At 52.4% G+C, this 19,886-nt stretch overlaps 1 protein-coding gene across 5 annotated transcripts in view; it reads left to right on the top strand.

The window, feature by feature from the left end:
• Positions 1 to 18,594, top strand: part of WSCD1 (WSC domain containing 1) — a 45,963-nt gene extending 27,369 nt beyond the window's left edge. For all 5 annotated transcript variants that reach the window (XM_036895931.2, XM_036895929.2, XM_036895927.2 and 2 more), the window contains 4 exons: positions 8,081 to 8,240; positions 9,249 to 9,413; positions 12,163 to 12,363; positions 13,764 to 18,594. In XM_036895931.2, coding sequence (XP_036751826.2) covers positions 8,081 to 8,240; positions 9,249 to 9,413; positions 12,163 to 12,363; positions 13,764 to 14,116 — 879 coding nt within the window. In that variant the 3' untranslated portion in view covers positions 14,117 to 18,594. The remainder of the gene's footprint in view (positions 1 to 8,080; positions 8,241 to 9,248; positions 9,414 to 12,162; positions 12,364 to 13,763) is intronic.
• The last annotated feature ends 1,292 nt before the right edge of the window (positions 18,595 to 19,886 follow it).

Consider the following 19,886-nt stretch of genomic DNA (forward strand, 5'->3'; position numbering starts at 1 on the left):
AGAGGGACTTGACCAATGTAATGTGTTTTTAAACACAGTAAAATGATCTCATCTAATTTTCCATGATTGTATTAGAGATGGAAGGAAACCTGCTCATTCTCAGTACTCAAGATCCTATCACCTCCTTCATTTGAACAGAAGGTGAGAAGAGCCGGGCAGGGAGCTTAGCTATTTGCATTGCTGCCCATTCAGTAATTAATTTTGAAGGCTGATATTTTTGCACATTTAGGTGGACCATTTGTGGGAGCCTGTGCTCCTACAGTGGGGCTGGAGGGTGAAATCTAACACCATCTGCAAATAGGTTTCTAACGTGTGAAGCTTCGCCAGCTATTATGCCTTGAGATCAGAGGTTTGCTCTTGCAGCAACTGCTAGCGGTTCTCCTGAGAAAGGAATCGGAGGCAGAGGACGAAGAGGGTCTCTTAGCCTCTTCGGGATGTGTACATGCTTCATAAAGAATTTGAATGGCCTGGATGTTTTCCCACTGACATTTATTCTAAGCTATTTTCTTTGGCCATGTAATGGTAGTGCTAACCCAGCTGCCTGTGAAGTGGAAAGGCATGTGTTAATGTGAAGCCTGCTTGTTCTCTGCTGGGCAGCTGCTCCAGCTAAATCCACTGAGACCCCGGTAGTTGCAGTCTATCCTGGGTAGACTCATTCCCTTCTTGGTGCATGCAATTTCCTGTCTTTGCCAGGGGTTAGGTTCTGTAAGAGTCTGCCTTTTGTGAATTACTACCTTGATATTAAGAATTTTTCCCTTTGCTGAAATTCTGTACAGTCATTCCAATGGGTGACTGGTCTTGGATTTCCATAAGAATTCTGTCGACGTTAACCTGTGTGCATGTTTTTAACGAACACTTAGTGTTTTTGGAGGGGAGGAGTTCCAGGGTAACACATGTCTATTTTAGGAAATTTTGAAAATTTGATAATTCAAAAATAAAATAAAAATTCACCTGTCACTTGACCGTGTCAGAAGAAACAACTAATAGCAGTTTACGTCTTTTGGTCCTTTATTCTAGGTGTATGTAAATGGCATTTGTTTTTAAAAAATTAAATCTCTCCTACCATCTGTTCCCTGTTCTCATTTAACATGTTGTGGACTTTTCTTTTGTTGTGCTCTACCCTTCACAGTTAACAAGGCATTCCATCCTCTACTGTTGGCCATTTTGGCGGTTTCTTTTTTTCTTTCTTTCTGCTGTTATAAACAATACTACCATGAACATCCTGGAAAGCAAACCTTTGGGCATGTTCATAATTATTTTCTTTGGCTATGTTATCAGATACAGAATTGCTGGGGCAAAGGAGATGTACATTTCATATTTCACTTTTGAGTCTTTTGGTACATTTTGAGAAGTGAGTCACCTAGCTTTATCACTGAAGATGGTAGGAAGGTGGCTTTAGTGTCATGGTCAAGGGGGTTTGTACCCCTGCTCCGCCACTTTTTCGTTTTGTGATCCTGGCCAGATCACATGACCCTTTGCCACTTCTGCTGAGTGGGCTTGGCAGCTGTGGAAAGGCCTGTCCAGGCTGGGAGGAGGATGTGGTGGCTTTGTGGACATGAAAGAGTTTTGCGATTTCAGTGTCTCTTGAGAACCGAGTGTTCCAGATGATGGGCAGGATGATCATTACTGTCCAGCCTCCCCTGGTTCCTTTGCTGTATGGGGGATGCTTGGGAACCTGCCCGAGATGGGGAGCTGCTTCGCTCCCAAGTCAGTGGAAATGTAGGTGCCTTGGGATCCTGAGCGTTTGTGGTTCTGAGCTTCCCAGGGTTTCCCGGACTGTCCTTTTTGATGGATATTTGGCTTTGATGGGGCTCTGGCGGGGCAGGGGCTTGATGGTTCTGCTGTCTGGGGACTCCAGTCTGTGGAGAGGCATCACCCAAGGGGACATCCCATAGAGGCCCCTGGGGACACACTCACACTTACCCCAATCTTGAGGCAGAACCTTTGAGGTTAGACACATGGAAGCAGGTTGGTGCTCAGCCCTCCCCAGGGAGAAGAGTCCTGGACTTGGACCAGCCGCACCGCTGAGTGCATGCAGCAAGGCTAACTCGCATTTCATGCCATCCTCAAATCCCCTTACAGGTAGAGAGGTCAAGACTCAATCCATCTAAATTCAAACTCATACCTGCTGACCTCAGAGCCCTTAATCACTAAGCTGTGTGCCCTTTACAGATGATCAAACCAGAGCTCGGAGATGCCCAGTAGCTTGTGGACAGTCACACAAATGTGTTTCAAAGTCAGGGATTCCTGATGACAAGTCTTGGGCAAGTTCCACCTTCCTATAGCTGCTTCTGTAAACCACCCAGCACCCCTCTGCAGTCAGACTCCAGGGACAGCAGGGCAGAGGGAAACGTGCTCAGTTATAGTATCAGCAGACGGGTTTTCATTCCTACATGTGCCCAAAAGCAGGAGTCAACCCTTCATGCCCCTCCCTGCAGCCACCTTGGCTGGCATCTTTCCTTTGTGTGTTCTTCGCTGTCCAGAGCTGCCTCCAGGGTGAGGGGACCTGCCCTGCAGGCAAGAGGCTGGTCAAAGCTAAGCTCTTTGCTTGTCTGCAGATTTAACTGAAAATGCACCACGTTCATGTATTTCCTGCAAGGTCAAGTGTGGTGTATGGGAAAGCCCTGAACTGACAGCCCAGAAGGCTGGCTTCTGTTCCCATTCGCCCTGATGGTCTGAGGTCTCGGGCTGCTCACCACCTGCCTGTAAGCCTCAGTTTCCCCTTCTGAAACCTGAAGTTCTGATCTCTGAAGTTTTTGGAATTCTGTGGAATCTCAGAGATTGCGATAAAGGTGCTCAGGAATGGAAATGGAGATGAGACCCAGAGAGGCCAGTTGGTTAGAGGTGTCCTTGGGACCTTGCCCCTTGCCTGTGGGAATTTCCACTCCTTGACCTCTTAGCCATGACCAAGCCTTTGCACATGGATCTCTGCCACCTAGAAAGCCAGCCCTTGCTGCGTCAGGCCTATGATGCCCACCCACACTGTAGCCCTGACCCCAGTCCCCGCATGAGGCCCCATCAGGGACCCCCAGGCTCAGCCGGATGAAGTAGCAGGATGAGGGTGTGTATCTGCCCTGCCCTGGGACACAGGCTGAGCCAGCTCCCTCTTTAACCCCTCAACTATTTGACTGAAACAGTCCTGCATCTGTGTGCTTGCTTTCTTTTTCTGCCTGCCTTTCTCTGATCATGTTCTCCTCTCTCTCTCTCACTGAAGCTTGGGGTGGGGGTGGAGGGAACAGGGAAGCTGGCAGAGGGTTAAGATTCATCAATATTTAATTTTTATGGAAATCATGCCCTAGAAATCCCCCAGGGACTGAAAATTGTTCTGTGTTTTCAGAATCCAGTGATGTTGCTGAAGCGGTTATGTTGTAAATAAAACCACATTACTGTCTGCAGCTCCCCCGTTGCTCTGCAAACACCCGGAAATTTGACAGTTTAATCCACTCAAGGAAGCAAAAAGGTTCGGGTCACTGGTGGGGGCAGCCCATCCCCAGCCCTGGGATATAGGATTGCAAAGCATCAATGTCAGCAGCACTGTTAAAGCCAGGGCGGGAGACGGAGCCAGCCTGCCCTGAGCCGAGCTACCATGTTGGTGAAATTGTCTTCTCTTAACAGGAATCCCAGGCCAGCAGGGGCCCGCTGGGGTCCCTGATGTTGGGAGGGTTTGCTTACATGTAGTAGGCTTTCTTCTTCCTTATGCTCAGGGCGCAAGTGACCAACAGAAAGCTCGTGCCCAAGTTCATTGCCAGTGAGCTTGGGGAGAACTGGGATTGGGAAAGGGCATCCACTCAGTCGTTCATCAGGCCCTCCATCAGATACCCACTAGGCATCCACCATATTAGACCCTGCTAGGTACCGAGATGCCGCAAAGCACAGCAGACACCCAGAAACCCCTGCATACATCCTCATGGATGGAGGCAGACACAAACCAGAAAAGTAAGTAAAAGAGATAGTATGACCAATGGTGATAAGCACTGTGGAGAAAAGAGGCAGGAATCACAGATCCTTGCCTGTGAGAAATGAAAATATTTATCTGCTGAAAGTCTCGTACAAGAATGTTCACAGCAGCTTTATTCACAAAAGCAAAAGTAGCTAAAAGCCAGAAACAGCTTCACTTGTCCATCAAGTGAATAAATCAATAAATTGGTAAGGCCACATGTGGAACACTACTCAGCAGTGAAAAGGGACAATCTGTTAGCCTATAAAATGACATGGGCAGATACAACAAATATTTTTCTGAATGAAAGAAACCAGACACAGAAATATGTACCAACTGATTCTGTTTATAGGACATTCTGGAAGAGACAAAACCCATCTGTGGGGATAGAAATCAGAATAGTGGTCACTTTGAGGTAGGGTGCATTCATCAAAACTGGCTGGGCCGTACACACAGGGTCAGAGCTCTTTGTCACAGTAAGGGGCACCTCAGTGAAACAGAACTGGAAGGCTCACCAAGGGAATGGGGTGTGTCAGTGAAGGGAGGAGGGCTTTTGCAACTTGAAATGGGGTGACCAATGAAGGCCTCATGAAGGCAGCTTGCAGACAGTGAGGGAGAAGGCCTCAAGGGTGTCTGGGGGAGGAATGCTGCAGGCGGAGGGAGCCACAGCTGCAAAGGCCCTGTGCTGGAAGTGTGCCTGCCGCGGCCGAGGACCAGTAAGAACACCAGCTTAGTAGTTGACCCAGGCTGCCAGTACATAGTGCCACAGGCTGCCGGGGGCGTGACAACATATACTTATTTACTTACGGTCCTGGAGGCCAGAAGGCCAAGATGAAGGTGTCAGATTTGGTTTCTCCTGAGGCCTGTCCCTTTGGGTCACAGGTTGCTGTCTTTTCCCCATGTCTTCACATGGTTGTCCCTCAGTCTGAGTGTTTTTGTGTCCTAATCTCCTTTTCTTATAATAACACTAGTCAGATTGGTCTGGGGCCCACCCTGTGGCCCCCTTTTAACATAATCACCTCTTTAAAAACCCATCTCTTAATATACTCACATTCTGACATAGGGGGCTTAGGACTTCAACCCATGAACTTTAGGGGACACAGTTCTGCCCATGACAGCCAGCAAGGACGGAAGGGCCAGGGACACAGACGGGTCTCTGCGTGCCCTCTGCTGTCACAGTGGGCTCTGGGGCTGCTCGTCTCCACTGCTGCCGTGATGAATGTGTTGGTCTGGGATGAAGCTGAATGAGGGCTTTGTGGGGAAGGATGGATGGCTGGGGTAGAGGCCAGAAGTTGCAGTTCCTGTGATGGCTTTTCACCAATTCACATCAGCAGGGGGATGTGCTTCCAGAAAATCAGAGACGCTCTGATTGAGGGTCAGGACACAGATTTGCTTTCCACTGGGAAATGGCACTGAGGCCTCAGGCGACGGGAGTCTGACGGGACGCACTGATGGCCTTGTCAGCCTTTGCGCTGCCCGAGTGCAGGTACTGGGCTCTGCACCGGCGACGGGGCCCCGGGCTGGCAGTGCCGGATCGGCACCACAGTGCTGGTGGCGATGGCGGCTGTGGCTGGGGAGTGGCTGGTCCCAGGGTCAGGGCTCCACTGTGGCCACTGAGACATCAATGCAATCCTTTCCTCTACATGTCTGATCAAGACCAAGAACCATGAGTGCTGGGTCAGGGAGGGGCTTCCAACCTTTGCTGGATCTTGAGCTTCTGGGGCTCTGGAGGGGTAACTGAAGTGAAGGATTTTAGGAATCAAACTCAGGTACTCTTAGGGTCAGGCGGGTGGTCTGGGGCCTGCTGCTAGTACAACTAAAGGTCTTAGAAGAGAGGAGTAGGGGAGCACCTTCTGCGTGCTGGCCACAGGCTGGGCCCTCGCCGTGCATCCTCTTCCTATCATTCTCCCAACACTCTGGGGGGCAGATTATTATTGCCCCCACGTTACAGAGGAGAAAACTGAGGCTCCGAGGGGGTGATTCCTGGCCCAGGGTCACACAGATACTCAACTATGGCACTGGGGTGCGAGCCCGGGTCTGCTGGATTAGAACCTGGTGCTTCCTCCCCGGTCCCCCTGGACGTGAGAGCCACAGACAGGAGAGCACTCCTACCCGCTCCATCCTCGGGGTGATCCATGTCTCGGGCCGCTTCCTGGAAAACGGGGGGGTAGATGTCCTAGTCTCATCTTCACAGCAGACCAGGGGAAGCTAGAGAGAAATGAGCATCTCCGACGGACTCTTCCTGGCAGGACAACCCACAGAATTCACCTGTTTTACAGGTGGCCGACTTCTCCCTGTGTCCTCACGTGGTCACCCTTCAGCCTGGGGGGGTCTGTGTCCGGATCTCCTCTTCTTACAACAACACTAGTCAGATTGGGTCTTTGGGCTTTGGCCTGCCCTCACGGCCCCCTTTTATCATAATCACCCAAAAGGGCAGGTGATCTGCTCACGTTCCCATAGAATGCTTAAGAATTTTCCCAGCGCAAAAGGCAGCTCTGAGCAACAGAACAGATAGTGTAGGTGTGTGTAAGGTGAGGACAGGGAAAGCATCTCCTCTCCTGCCCCCATGCGGCTCTGAGGGAGGGAAGTGGGTCTGGACCCTGGGGGGGTTCCTGGCAGAGGCGAAGCTGCCCCTAAGCCTTGAAGGCCGAGGGAGGTAGAGAGGGGCTCTCTTGGGGGCCGCAAGGCATCTGGGAGAGAATAAGTCTGTGCTAGCAAGCACAGCCCTGTGTTGGGGGGCAGCACGTCCTCCCACTCCCTCCTAACACACCTCCCTGCCCAGGCTCCTCATCACCCTCCCTTGCCTGGGACACCGCCTATTGTCTTTTCTGAGCACTGGTGGCTCTGCCAAGCCACGCTCAGAAAACGCTATTGATTTTCCTTTATTTATTTATTTATGAGATTTGCTGTGGGCAAAAAATAAAAAGGTTTGTGAAGCGTTCCCTGTAGCAGGGCGAAATCTCCACCCACAGCCTTCCCCCCTCCCCCCGTGCACACACTAATAGGCTGCGCTCTAATCTGTATGCTCCAGGCAGCTTCTGTTTGCAAGATGCAGGACTAGGAAGTCCTACCTAGTACCCGGTGCATAGTAGGTGCTCAAAAATATCTGTGTGGGAGAGGTAGGTGAGGGCATTTTTAAATGAGCTGTGGCTGGTGCCCATAGGGGTAAGGAGGCTGAGGGTGGCCCGTTCCTCTGTGAAAACACCTTTCTTGTGCTGGACCCAGTGCTGAGCAATTTGGCCCTTTTTCATCTAGTTCTCATCATGCATGTGCAAGGCAGATTTTATTACCTTTGTCAAATGGTGAAATTCAGAGAGGTTCAGCACCTCACCCGAGGTTACCCAGCCTGTGAACCTGAATTCATGTTGGACTTTCCAGATGCTGGCACCCCTGCTCTCCCCACTGCACAGTGCAGCCCAAGGGGAGCAAGAAACCACTTAGGAGACTGCCAGGCACTGGCTTGGCCCACCTGGCGGGGCACCTCCCCTATCCTAACCTGGCAGGGTGCCTGCATTTTCAGGAAGCCCCACCTTGGGCTAAGCACCTTGGGGAGGTCAAGGTCTGCTCTTAGAGAAATGGCTATGTGGGACTGTCACCAGCCTGTACCCCATCCTGCAGTAAGACTAAGGGCACAAAAATTGGGGCAGTGCTCTCAGGGAGGGCCAGCAGGCATTCCAGCCATCACTCAGGGCTCGCAGTCTGTTGGTTAAAGATGGGACACACTGAGCTCTGCACTGCCCTGGGTGGGCTTTGTGTCCCATTCTGACCCCTACACACTCATGCTCACGTGGGCCCTCTGGAGTGCCTGTTCCCTTCCCCGCCCTCCTAACAGCCTTCTGGACGGCTGGAAGATCCAGCTCTAGGCCCTCTACACTCAGCTCACCCCTCTCAGAGCACCGCTCCCACTGTGCTGTGACCATTGGCCTGTGCCCGGCCAGCTCTGAGCTGCTGGAGGGCAGAAATCACGTCCCCCTGAGCTTGGTCTCCCATCTGGACCCAGAGGCCCATGCTGGAAGGACAGCCATCATCTGTGGATCCCACGCAGCCGGCTGTGCATCTGCTTGTACGTCCTGGTAGCCAAGCTGTGGGAGGCGTGGCCTTGTATTCACCTGAGTTGCCTCTGTCCCTCTCCTTCCCTGGCAGGAGTTCCCCTTGGCCATCCTCAGGGGCTGGGAGTGCTACTGTGCCTACCCCACCCCCGAGTTCAACCTGCGGGATGCCGTGGATGGCTCACTGTGTGGCCAGGGGCCTGAGGTACAGAGGCTGGCGGAGTACTGTGAGGTCTACCAGACACCCGTGCAGGGTGAGTGCTGCCCCGGTGTGGGCAAGGTCTGCAGGGCCCGTCTCCCTGCGTCTGCCACCGGTTGTGGCATTTGGTCTGTTGAGTGTTCAGTCCTGGACTGGGGAAGGCACCTTTGTAAAAACCTTGACATCTTGGTAGGCAGTCCCATCTTGGAATAAGGGGGTGGGAGAGGTCTCCACTGTTCCTGGAGGCTGGATACGGGATGCAGGCCTCAAAGAGCACCTGACCTTTACCTGGGTCTGTCTGGGGATGATGGTGATTTGAGGAAGAGAGGAAGAGCAGAGACAGGGTCCCGAGGGAGAGCAACTGCCAAGGGGTTGGGTGGCACGGGAGCCCAGTGACCACAGGGGCCTCAGAGGCCTCCCTGAGCCAGCCCAGGACTGAGGAGCCTGTGAGGCCCTGGCATCTATCTCATGTGAACTTCAGATCTGTTCTGCCCTCACTGACCTCAGGGACTGAAGAGAGGGATGGCAGGTGGGGAGGGATGTTACCACCTCATCAAGCAGCTGCTGTGACCCAGCCCTGGGGTCTTGGAGGCTTCCACATGGTGATGTCATGGGCACCTTACAGCAGCCTATGGGGGAAGGAAGATGGGATGTGGAGACCTTACTTGCCTGAAATCAGCCTGGGCCTGGTTCACTGATGGCTGTACCTGGGTGTGTGCCATTGGTCAGCCCCGCCACGAGCCCCAGCCACCTGCCCTGCAGGATCGGCAGTTATCTGTGCCGTGCTGGAGGCCACGGTTCAGCTGTGACCCTGGAGACCAGGCAGGGGCAGAGGGTCCCTGAGATGCTGACTCCCCCGATTCTTGCCCTGGGGTATGGGAGGCCTGGCCATCCCTGGGCTTCCTCTGGCCAGGTGGCAAACCCCCTCCCCTCTTTGGGTCTCAGTCACCCGACTCATAAAGTGAGAGTCTTGGATCAGTAGTTGTGGCCTAGGGGAGTCTGGTGATGAGTCTGTGAGCCACAGTGGAGGTGCGTGACCCTCAGACAACTTCTGGACTTGCAGACACCCGATGCACAGACAGGAAGTTCCTGCCCACCAAGTCCAGGGTGTTCGTGGCTTTGTCAAGCTTCCCAGGAGCAGGGAACACGTGGGCACGGCACCTCATCGAGCACGCCACGGGCTTCTACACCGGGAGCTACTACTTTGACGGGACGCTCTACAACAAGGGTGAGTGACGGTGGGGGGGCGGGCAGGGCACAGCCCCAAGACCAGGCCCTAGCCAGTCCTGGGAGCAGAGCTTCCCCAACTTGAGCTGCATTAAGGACATCCTGGGGGGCTGTTAAATTCAACAGATTCCTGGGCCCCACCCCCCGAGAGACTCAGTGGGTCCGCAGTGGGGCCTGGGAATTGGCATCATTTCTTACCAGCTCCCAGGTGGTGCTGCTGGAGCCAGCCCTAGGACCGCACTTTGAGTGAGAATTCACGAGTGGTTTTTTTAATACTGAAGAAAGGCACAGGGAGGTGTATTTAGCACAAGTCTTGGAAATCAGAAACGACCACATATCCCTTCCTTTGACATGTAATAGTCATCACAGTTTTGCTCTTCTGAATCCCTGAATCTTTTGAATCCCTTTTGGATTCAAGGGAAAAGTCTAATAGCTTAGATTCCTTCTCTATAAACATTTCTTGAATTTTCCTTAATTTTTGGAACCCTCAATAATTAGGTGAGACTGACTTCATCTCTCTCATTCTTTTTGGGGTCGGGGGGTAAGGGGGTAGCTTATTGAAATACCACGTTTAAAAAAAATAGATCCCAGAATCTTCCAGAGTTTTATGATTTCTAATCTTTCCCCTGTAGAAATAAGAGGCCTCATTATGCCAAGTAAATGAACTTAAATGGCTCAAGTCTGTGCTCTGTTTAAGACTAAGAACCTCAGATAAGTTCAGGCAGGATCTAATTTGGTGACGTGTATTTCTCTGTTGTCAAGTTTTACAATTTCTCTGGGTTTTTTTTAACTTGAGTTTGGTTTAGGAGAAGAGGATAGTATCAGTAAGAGAAAACAAAAACTTTCTGAGTTTAGCAGTGGGTTCTGGGATTAGCCACAGCAATCTTGGTCAGTTGGGGAAAAGCCAAGGGTGTCCTTATAACTCAGCCCCATTACCCTTGGAGTCTTGAAACTTATAGGCATTTATAGGTGAAGTGGACAGATGAAGCACATGGCCTAATCCCCAGGGAATCACCCAGTATGTACAGGCTGCAGTTATGCACCTTGTTTATCTAGAAGGCCTTTACCTTGTTCAAATAGCTGGCTGTCTTGGTCTGCATATGGCTAGGTGGCCCATTGGTTCAAATAGTCAGGTAAGGGTTAGGATGACATTGCCTTACAATGGCTTTAGAGATAGAGGTGCACCTTTGCTCTAATAGAGCAATGACACACACAGATGGGAAATGCGCAGGTTAGCTTCAATACCAAAACGCCAGAGCTGTCATAGGTTAACGTGGTCTGAGTTATAGGGAAAAGTGACCATGGTTGAAATAGACTGAGGAAGTACAAAAAAATACCATGGGTGCCAGGCTTGTCAAACACCAGCTCTTAGGTTTACTCTGATTCTCCCTTTCCTGGAAATTCCCGGATGTTTGACAGAATCAGTCAAAGACTTTTGGTGTCTGGCCCATGGCAGAGATGAGCTTAAGACACATTGTGTCTCAGTAGGTGAATCCAGACTATCAAATTCCAAAGAGACTGGCAAATTTCCAGACATTGGTAGATACAAATGCTTCCCGGCCATTCATGAAGGAGGGTGGGATTCATTTATGTTTCAAGGAGCCCAAGATAAGCTCATATGGAATATGGAGCATGACCCCAGAGCTGGCTGGCATGGGCTGTGTTGGGGTGTGGCCAGTAAACTAGGGCCAGGTGACTAGGGTCAGTAAGCCTTCTATGACATCCCACTACACCCCTCTACTCTTTGTGCCCATAAGTCGCTATGCTCTGTATTATGCTTGGGACATTCCAGTGCTAGATTGTAAGCTTAAGATAAGAGTCTTTATCCCCGACACAGAAAGAGCACACAATAATAATATGTGAAAATAAATACATAAAAATAAATAAAATAAAGTAAATAAATAAAAATAACAATGACTGTGTGATTCTGTGTGTGGATGGGTCGAGTCTGGCCTACTCTGGTGGAAGTCAGAAGTGTTCTGAGTACCCAGTACTGGCCCAGGGGCCCAGGAAGGAGTTGGGCCCACAGGGAGGCTGGTCAATGGGCAGAGCTCTGTTCTTACAAACGGGGGCCCTGGGTTCCACAGGGCAGGGTGCAAACATTGTGGATGAGCCATTGGCCCCAGGTGGAAAATCTCTGTAGATGCGAGGCTAGGGCCCTGTTACAGGACCACATCGTGAGGTCGGGGCTGCCCACTGTGGGGAGGTGGGTAGAAGCTGGCACCTCACAGGGACACCCATAGCCATGTGGGGAGAGCCTTGGCTCGGTGGCCATGGCACTGTGTGTTCTTGGGCAAGTCATGTACCCACGCTGAGCCTCAATCTCTTCATCTAGCTGGGCCTGTACCTGTGGTTAACTTACAGGCTTATTTTCGATACCTGTGTGAAATCTCCATGAACATGTTTGAACATTTGCAACTCCAGTGTCTAGAGGGGGCATGGTCAGGCCCTCTGCCTCCTGACTTCTGGAGGTGCTCTATCCCCTTTCTCTTGCACATGCCATCTTTCCCTACTGTTAGATGTGTCCTGCTCTCACTTAGTTCTGGGCAGGGTCAGGCCTGTGGAGGCCACTCCTGCCCGCTCTCCATAAGCCTTCCCGGTGCCCCTGCCATGACATCTGCAAGCCTCTCCCATACCTCTAATATCGGCTTCCCCTCAGGGATGCGGTTCCCCTTCAGATCTGTTTACACACAGCGGGGTGTCCCCACCATGCCTTCCTCCAAAGGGGCCCTCTCCTTTCTCCCTGGCAGGGTTTAAGGGCGAGAAGGACCATTGGCGGAGCCGGCGCACCATCTGTGTGAAGACCCACGAGAGTGGCAGGAGGGAGATTGAGATGTTTGACTCAGCCATCCTGCTGATCCGGAACCCATATAGGTCCCTGGTGGCTGAATTCAACAGGAAATGTGCCGGGCACCTGGGCTACGCGGCTGACCGCAACTGGAAGAGCAAAGGTAAACGGAGAGGGCCCGTGGGGCAGGGGACCCGCTGCAGGTTTATTCAGGGAGGGAGTCCATCTGCGGACACACACTTCCTAAAGTCCAGTGGTGTGCCAGGCACAGGGCAGGCACCAGGGGCCCAGGCTAAAGGGGTCACAGTTTCTGCCCTCAAGGCACACACACAGTCTAGCCTTTAGGCAATGAAGTGAAGAGATGCATGTCAGGTTAGTGAGTGATGCAAAATTAAGCTGTCAGAAACACAGCTGTGTCCACCAGGGTCCGTGGCTTGATGAGGTGGGGGGAGGGGCCCGTGGATGGGGCCCTTAGGCCAGGCAGGCTTGTGTGTCCGTCCCTGTGTGACAGGATCAACAGAGTCTGGCTGGTGTCCTCCTCCTTCTCCGTCCTGCCCCTTGCTGGCCCCCCTTCAGGACACAGGCAGGCTAAACTCTGATTTGTCCTCGGTCCCTTATAAGCCCAGTGAGCCTGCGCAAGCTGTGTGCTTGTCTTCTGAACATCAGTTTTCTCATTTAAAAAACAAAGGGCTGTTGTGAAGATGAGGGAAAGCAAATGCTTTCCACAGCATTTGAGGTGTATTAATAACCCAATTATGGGAACTATTTTTGTTGGGATGATTTTTGACATTTTCATCCTTCCCCTGCCAGAAGACAAACTGCCTCATTTCTTAATTTGCTGGGAAAAAAAGCTCATGGAGTAGATCATCTGCAAAAGTTTGCAGCTGCCCCACCCATGACTTCACTGTATGTCCTGCCACCCAGCAGTGTCACCGTGTCACAAGCAGTCACACCCACGAGACGCAGTAGGTGTTGAGTAGGCACCACATTCACTCAGCTGTCAAAGGGGGACCCAGAGCAGAAAATCAGGCCTGCACAGCAGCCTCGTCTCACCCAGCAGCCGCCCCTCCCTTCACTGCTCGACCCCATTGCCCACCTGGAATGTGCATGGGACAAGATGCCAGGGACAAGATTAAAGGGAAAGAGGGTCATCTCCACAGAGATGCCCTGCCTGGGTTTCCGGCCTGTGTTTACCACCACTGTGTCACACAGGCCCCAGACCTGTGGGCTTCCCCCACCCAGGCATGGTCCCAAAGGGCGAGGCATTCTCCAGGGAGAGAACCAGTTCTCCTTGTTTGTCTTAACGTGGTGTGCTTCCAAGGAAACAGTCCCAAGGTCATACGTCCCAGGCTGGCTCAGGACTCTGCAGAGCCCAGACTGAGGGGAACCCTCGCTCACCCCAGGGTGTCCAGAGGGTCTTTCTCTGAGGGGGATTCGGGCAGGTTAGCCCTGGGCAGTGGGCCATGGAAAATCCTGGCTGCTTCCCTGTTCTGAGTCTCCAGAAGGGCCAGCAGTCCTTCCAGGCCAGGCCCCCACAGGACGTCCCTTGTGTCCCCTCCCCAGAGTGGCCGGACTTCGTCCACAGCTATGCGTCCTGGTGGTCCTCGCACGTCCTGGACTGGCTCAAGTACGGCAAGCGGCTGCTGGTCGTGCACTACGAGGAGCTGCGGCGCAGCCTGGTGCCCACGCTGCGGGAGATGGTGGCCTTCCTCAACGTGTCTGTGAGCGAGGAGCGGCTGCTCTGCGTGGAGAACAACAAGGAAGGCAGCTTCCGGCGGCATGGTCGGCGCCCCCACGACGCCGAGCCCTTCACCCCGGAGATGAAGGACTTGATCGATGGCTACATCCAGACAGTGGACAAGGCCCTGCGTGACCACAACTGGGCTGGGCTGCCCAGGGAGTATGTGCCCAGATGATAGGCCCCGGCTGTCTCTGCCCGCCTCCTGAGTGCCGGCCGCCCCCGTAGGGCTGCATTGCTCTCCGATGCTACACAGCCGTCTCGCTTGCACCGCCAGCAGGGAGGCCCGCTGGGTGCTATCTGCCTCACGCAGGGAGACCCGGACACAAGCCCTTTGCCCACCCAGGCAGACACGATGTCACAGGATGAACACAAACGGGCACATGGGCCTCGCCATGCTCAGACATGCCATCGTATGCTCACAGCCCCCGTTCGGAGTTGCCCGAGCCACCACGCAGGGTGCACCAGCCCCTCCCAGACTTGCAGATGCAGTCACACACAGATGGCAGGTTATCCACTCCCAGAGGCTGTCTGTCGTCTTTCTTACACACAGACACCATTTGCACCCTGGGTTCTCAGAGGCCCAAGGCTTCCTGTTTCCAGCCCAGCGCAAACTGGCTTGTCAGGGTTCCTGACTCCAGGATGCTGGGCTGTGTGGGCATCAGTGCTGTGAGCCACAAGGACTTGGCTTGGGGAGGGCTCACGGACTGTTGCTGCTGAGCCTTGGGGCCCTGACTGCATGTCTGACGTCCTGTAAATGTGTGTGGTGTGACAGTCAGGCACCACAAATACTTAAGCGCTGCCTCTCCCTTCTCTGCAGATGGGCTGGTGGCACTGTGGACAGTGCAGAGTCCCCAGACACACACCGACCTAAGGATCTGCCCCAAATGCTATGTATCCCCTACCCCCTTCCAACGTCAGCCCTCCTTAGAGTGGGGCCTCCTTGCCTGGACTCTTCCCTGAATGACCCCTGGGGAAGCCAGGGATTCACACCAGGCCCCAGAAGTAGGGTGTAAGGGAAAGAAGACAGTGAGACAGGGTGAGGGTGGGCCCCCAGGGGAGCCCTAGACCTGAGGGGCCCCTACGCCAGCAGGAGGGGCCTTGGTGGGCATGGGGAGACCCAGGAGGGATGGGTCTTGGGATTCAATGTACGGTCACCCCACCCATCTTGACAGGTAGGTGCCTGCAGTCTGTGGAGTCCCGCCCTGGAGTCATGAGGAAGGGGGGCTGCATGACCAGCAGCACAGCCCTGAGGAAGGGGCTGTAGTTGCAGCTTCTGTCTGACCCCCCACCCTGGTGGCCAAGGCCTCTCTGTCTCCCTGTTATTCACCTACCACTTCCTGTCACCGGGCCTCTTCCACACCCTTTGTCTCTATTTCTGCAAGGCTGACATCTTTCCCACTTGTTCATCCGTTTCCTCAACAAAAGGGGCAGGATGCTCACTGGTGCCCACTGTGTCCTGGCCTGGGGAGAGGGGAGAGGACAGATAATAAAGGCCCCACTTGCCACCCCCTGCTGGGCAGAGGAAGGGTTGTCACAAATGGGAGTAAGAGACCCAATAACACAGGGGCATGTGCGCTGGGCAGGCTCACGGGGGGTCAGCCTTTGTGCCTCGGGTCTTCGGGGAATGCATCACAGTGCCTTTGCATGGGTCATGAGGACTCTGTAGGAATCTTCCCAGCAAAGTTAGAGGGGACAGATAATTGTAGCAGAGAGAACAGCATGTGCAAAGGCTCAGAGGCTGGAAAACCCTGGAGTGTTTTACAAAACAGGTTGATTGGGTGTGGGGGCATATGTGTCTCCCTGAGTCAGTGGAAGGACAGGAGTGGGTAGGTGAGGACAGAGGTGGGGACCCAGAAGGGGACTGTCCTTACAGTCACGACTATAAGGACTCCCACAGCAGCCCTTGGGTCAGCTCAAAGCTGGAGACAGCAGCGGGGCCTCACTGGGGCTGCATGGCTCTCATCCAGGCTGAGCAGAGGTGCTGATGCTGATTAGCTTCTCAGGTCACCCTTCAGTATTGGGTACAAGAATAAGGCTGTGGGGAGCAGGGGGCTCAGGTCTAGACATGGGGGTGGACTGAATGCACAGCACAGGGCAGCCAAGACACAGGGAGGGTCATGGGGAGTTTGGTTGCCCGCTGACCCCTGTGGGAGGGAGGAAGGTGGGTGGGCCTGAACTTGGGCAGCCCTGAGCCCCTCTGCAGCTTCTCCAGTTCTGGGGCAACCCCTCCAGGCCCCTTGGTCTGACCTCCCCTCAATCTGAGCCAGGCTGCCCTGGGAAGAGATAATGGGGTGAGGGGTTTAGGAAAAGTGGGCATCAAATGCTCAGATCCTCTACCCCCTGGTCAGCAATGAGGAGCTGAGGGTCACCCCTAGTGAGGACAGGCAGGTTGGAGGGCCGTGCAGGGCCACCCCCTCCTCAGAGGGAAGCCTCCCTAGCCCTCGGCCTTGCCAGTGAGTGGGCCTGAGCACCTGTGCTCCTGGGTGCCTCCAAGTCCTTCTGGAGTTTCCTCCAAACCCACAGTGACCCCCAGGCCGTTCCAACTCCCACAGCAGCCCTCCAGGAGCCCACCAGGAGTTTCCACCCTGCCATGGAAGGGGCCCAAGGGATACCCACATTCCCGAGCAGACCTAGAGTCTCAGTGGAGGCAGCCGCACTGGCAGGTGGAGAAGAGGGAAGCGACCTCCCCCTGAGACGGGCTCCACAGCTCAGGTCCTCGCTCTTCCTGGCCTCCCAGATGATCTTCAGGGGAGAGGACTCAGAGGCCGTGGAGGACCAACTGTGTCCTCAGCCAGGGCATGGACTCCTCCCACCCCACCGTAGGGGTCAGTCCTCTCCTCCTGGTGGGTGGCTCAGGATGTCCCCTGTGCCCAGGACCCAGAGACTTCCTCTCCTTCCCAGCAGACTGCCACCTGCTCAGATGGCACCTTGGCCAGGCATGCAGATGACTAGAATCATGAGGTCGGGGTACATCCAGGCTGCGCTACATCAGACAACTTGGCCAGACACTGACCCTTGGCTAGTACTCCCAGATGTGGGATGAGCAAGAGGTAGAAGGGCCTGCTTCTGCTGCTGGTTGTTGGCAGCCGTCACCCTAGGCCTGCCTCTGTGGGAGAGCTCAGAAACACAGGGAGACGGATCTGTCTGTCCTCTGGGGCAAGTCCGTTTGTCTCTCTCTGAATGAGGTCTCATCTGTTGCTCTCAGCTTCTCCATAAAGAGGAAACGGTCCCAGCCAGCCAAGGAGGAAAAACGGGTCTGTAGGGGAGACATGTTGCAGATGCATCAGGAGCCAATCAGAACAGAACAGCAAAACCACGACTGTCTATAGACCCCAACTTTACTGGCAAGGCTGTGGAGTTACACAAACCTGTGTTAAAACGTAATTTTCATGGATTTCATTTCCCGTTGTGGATCAATTTAGAAAAACCAAAATGTATAATTTTAAAAAACTAAAACACATTCTGATAAACCCAGTGATGTGTAAATGAGAGAGAATAGACAGGCTTCCAAACCCTGGGAAGCAAGTTGCTTCATTATGTGAGCATCTTAAAATGAAGCCTCTCACAGCTAAAATTAGATTTTGAGTCCATGAATATGCAGTAATGTTTGTATACCAGAATGCATTTCCACCCCCCTTCAAAGTAGCAGGAGCTTCTTAGTTCTTAGGGGACCCCACGAAGAGAGATGGAAGTGCTGGGTTGACATTTGTGGCTGCAAGAATTCTTGGGGCATAGGTTTGTTTTCTTCAGACTGGAAACTCATTGGAGGTGTTTGAAATGTGACACCGCCAAAGTGGTTTGTTCAGATTTAGGGAGAAATTGGTCTGAACCCATTTTGATCACCATTCAGTATTGGGTGAGTTGGCCTGATCAAGGCCGAAGTAGAATGTAAATTATAAAGGGTCTGCAGATTGAAGGGCTGGGTTGTGGTCCCAGCTCTTCTTGGCTGTGATCTTGGACAAGCCTGTTTCCCTCTCTAGTCCCAGTGTTCCATCCATAAAGTAAAGGTATGGTGGATGCTGTTGGCTGTCGGTTGCATCTCCAATGTTTAGTCCTCCATTTCCTTTCCCAGCAGTCCCCGATTTCTGTTTGGGAACTTTATGATCTGGTAACTGACTCTGTCATCAACTTCCAGGGGTGGGACGCATGACCTGGGCTAAGCCATCTGTCAGGCTACAGTGATTGGTTCAGGGGTGGTCATGTGACCTAAGGCAATGCAGCCAGAGGGAATTTCAAGGCTTTTTCTGGGAATGCTGGGTAGAGCCTCTGTGTATTCACCCTGGATGTGAGAGAGGAAGCAGATTAATCCTGGGTCTTGATGATGGCCCTCCTGGGACCATGGAGGGGAACCACTCTCAGTATGAAGCTGACACCGCTGAAGAGAGATTCAGGAGGCAGAAGGAAAACAGGTCCTTGGTGACATTGTTAAGAACAAGCTCTGCCTGTGATTGGCCCTACCTCGGGGTGGTTTTGTTACATAAGCCAATAAATTTTCTTTATTGTTTAAGTTGGGTTGACTTGGGTTTTTGCTTCTTACAGCCCAGAGCAGGGCTTGGATTGGAGGCCCTGGGGCTCTGGCAGTATCTGTGTCTATGGCTGATGTGGATAAAGACTGAAACTCAGACCAATATGAACTGGTAGGATTAGGGAAGCTGCTTTTTATAGGAATGGGGCTAGGTGTGAAATGCTCAATAGGAGGCTGTGTTCAGTCAGCCAGGATAAGTAGTATTTTTAACTCAGTACATCCGTACATGGTGAGGTCACTCATATATCCTTAGAAAATAATTCCTCTTGATTGCCCAGCCCAAACCATCAATTGTGTGATGGTTTAACCAATGCTCTGTTATAATCTCTACTTGACAGATGAGAATACTGGGATAACCAATCTGTAAAGAGTGTAAAAGCATGGTCCTGTTGTGCTTATCATAACTCCTTTCACAGAGAATTAGACATGGTATTGGAAGGAGTACATTGATAAGCTATTTGGACTAAGGGTGAGACCCCCCTTTGAGGGACATGTTTGAATAACAGCTGATGGTAGTAAACTGCCTTCTGAGGAGGAGGTATGATTAGCCATACAGCTTTGGTTTTGCTGAGTTGGACATGCAAGCTTGGGGCCAAGCAGAATTGCTGCCCCTGGAGGAGAGGTAGGATGATGCCACTGGGAGCTCCCCTCCTCTGTCCTTCCCTCTTCAACCCTGCTAAGCACTGCTAAGAAATTAGAGGGGCAAAGGGAGTCATATATGACCCATATCTTCAAACTCCCCTTGGAAAGTCTGACTATAATACTGGATGCCAGGATGGAGGTCTAGACAGTATGTAGAGAAAGCCAAGGATCCCAGAAAATTAATGTGAGTACATTTGTCCTTAGCACTCCCTTTTGTGATGGAAGATATATATTAGCTCTTCCTGAGACCTACTGTGCAAAAACATTGCAGAAATCTGCATCCCTGCCATGGGAAATATGAACAGATCTACTGTAAATAACAACATAATTGCTTGTATTTAAATGAAGAATCTTTCTAGTCAACAAAAATAACTCCAATTGATGCTATAAGCATAAGCATAAACATGCTTTCCAAGGTGTCTTCAGTCCTTGAGATATCTCTTCAGGTTTAGACATTAGCAGTGACAGATACGTGGCTTGATGGGGTGGCCCATGATGATCAGGAACAGAAAACAGTGTCCTTACCCATCACAAAGGTCCATAGATGTCATCCCACATGTGCCTCAGTGAGGTGGACACTATTATTTCCACTTCAGGGAAAGAAAAATTCAGTTTCTGAGACCGAGTTGCCCAAAATTTAAACCCTTTATTTCACAGTTGAGAAAAGTTCAGTCACAGAATGGGGACAGGTTTCCTATGAGGTCATGCTGTGAGAACGGGTGTTGGGGCCAGGGCCAGGATGTGGGCTTGTTCCATGAAACCACCTGATTTCCCTTGC

Source organism: Manis pentadactyla, chromosome 4 (assembly GCF_030020395.1).
Source record: "Manis pentadactyla isolate mManPen7 chromosome 4, mManPen7.hap1, whole genome shotgun sequence".
NCBI classification, from domain to species: domain Eukaryota; kingdom Metazoa; phylum Chordata; class Mammalia; order Pholidota; family Manidae; genus Manis; species Manis pentadactyla.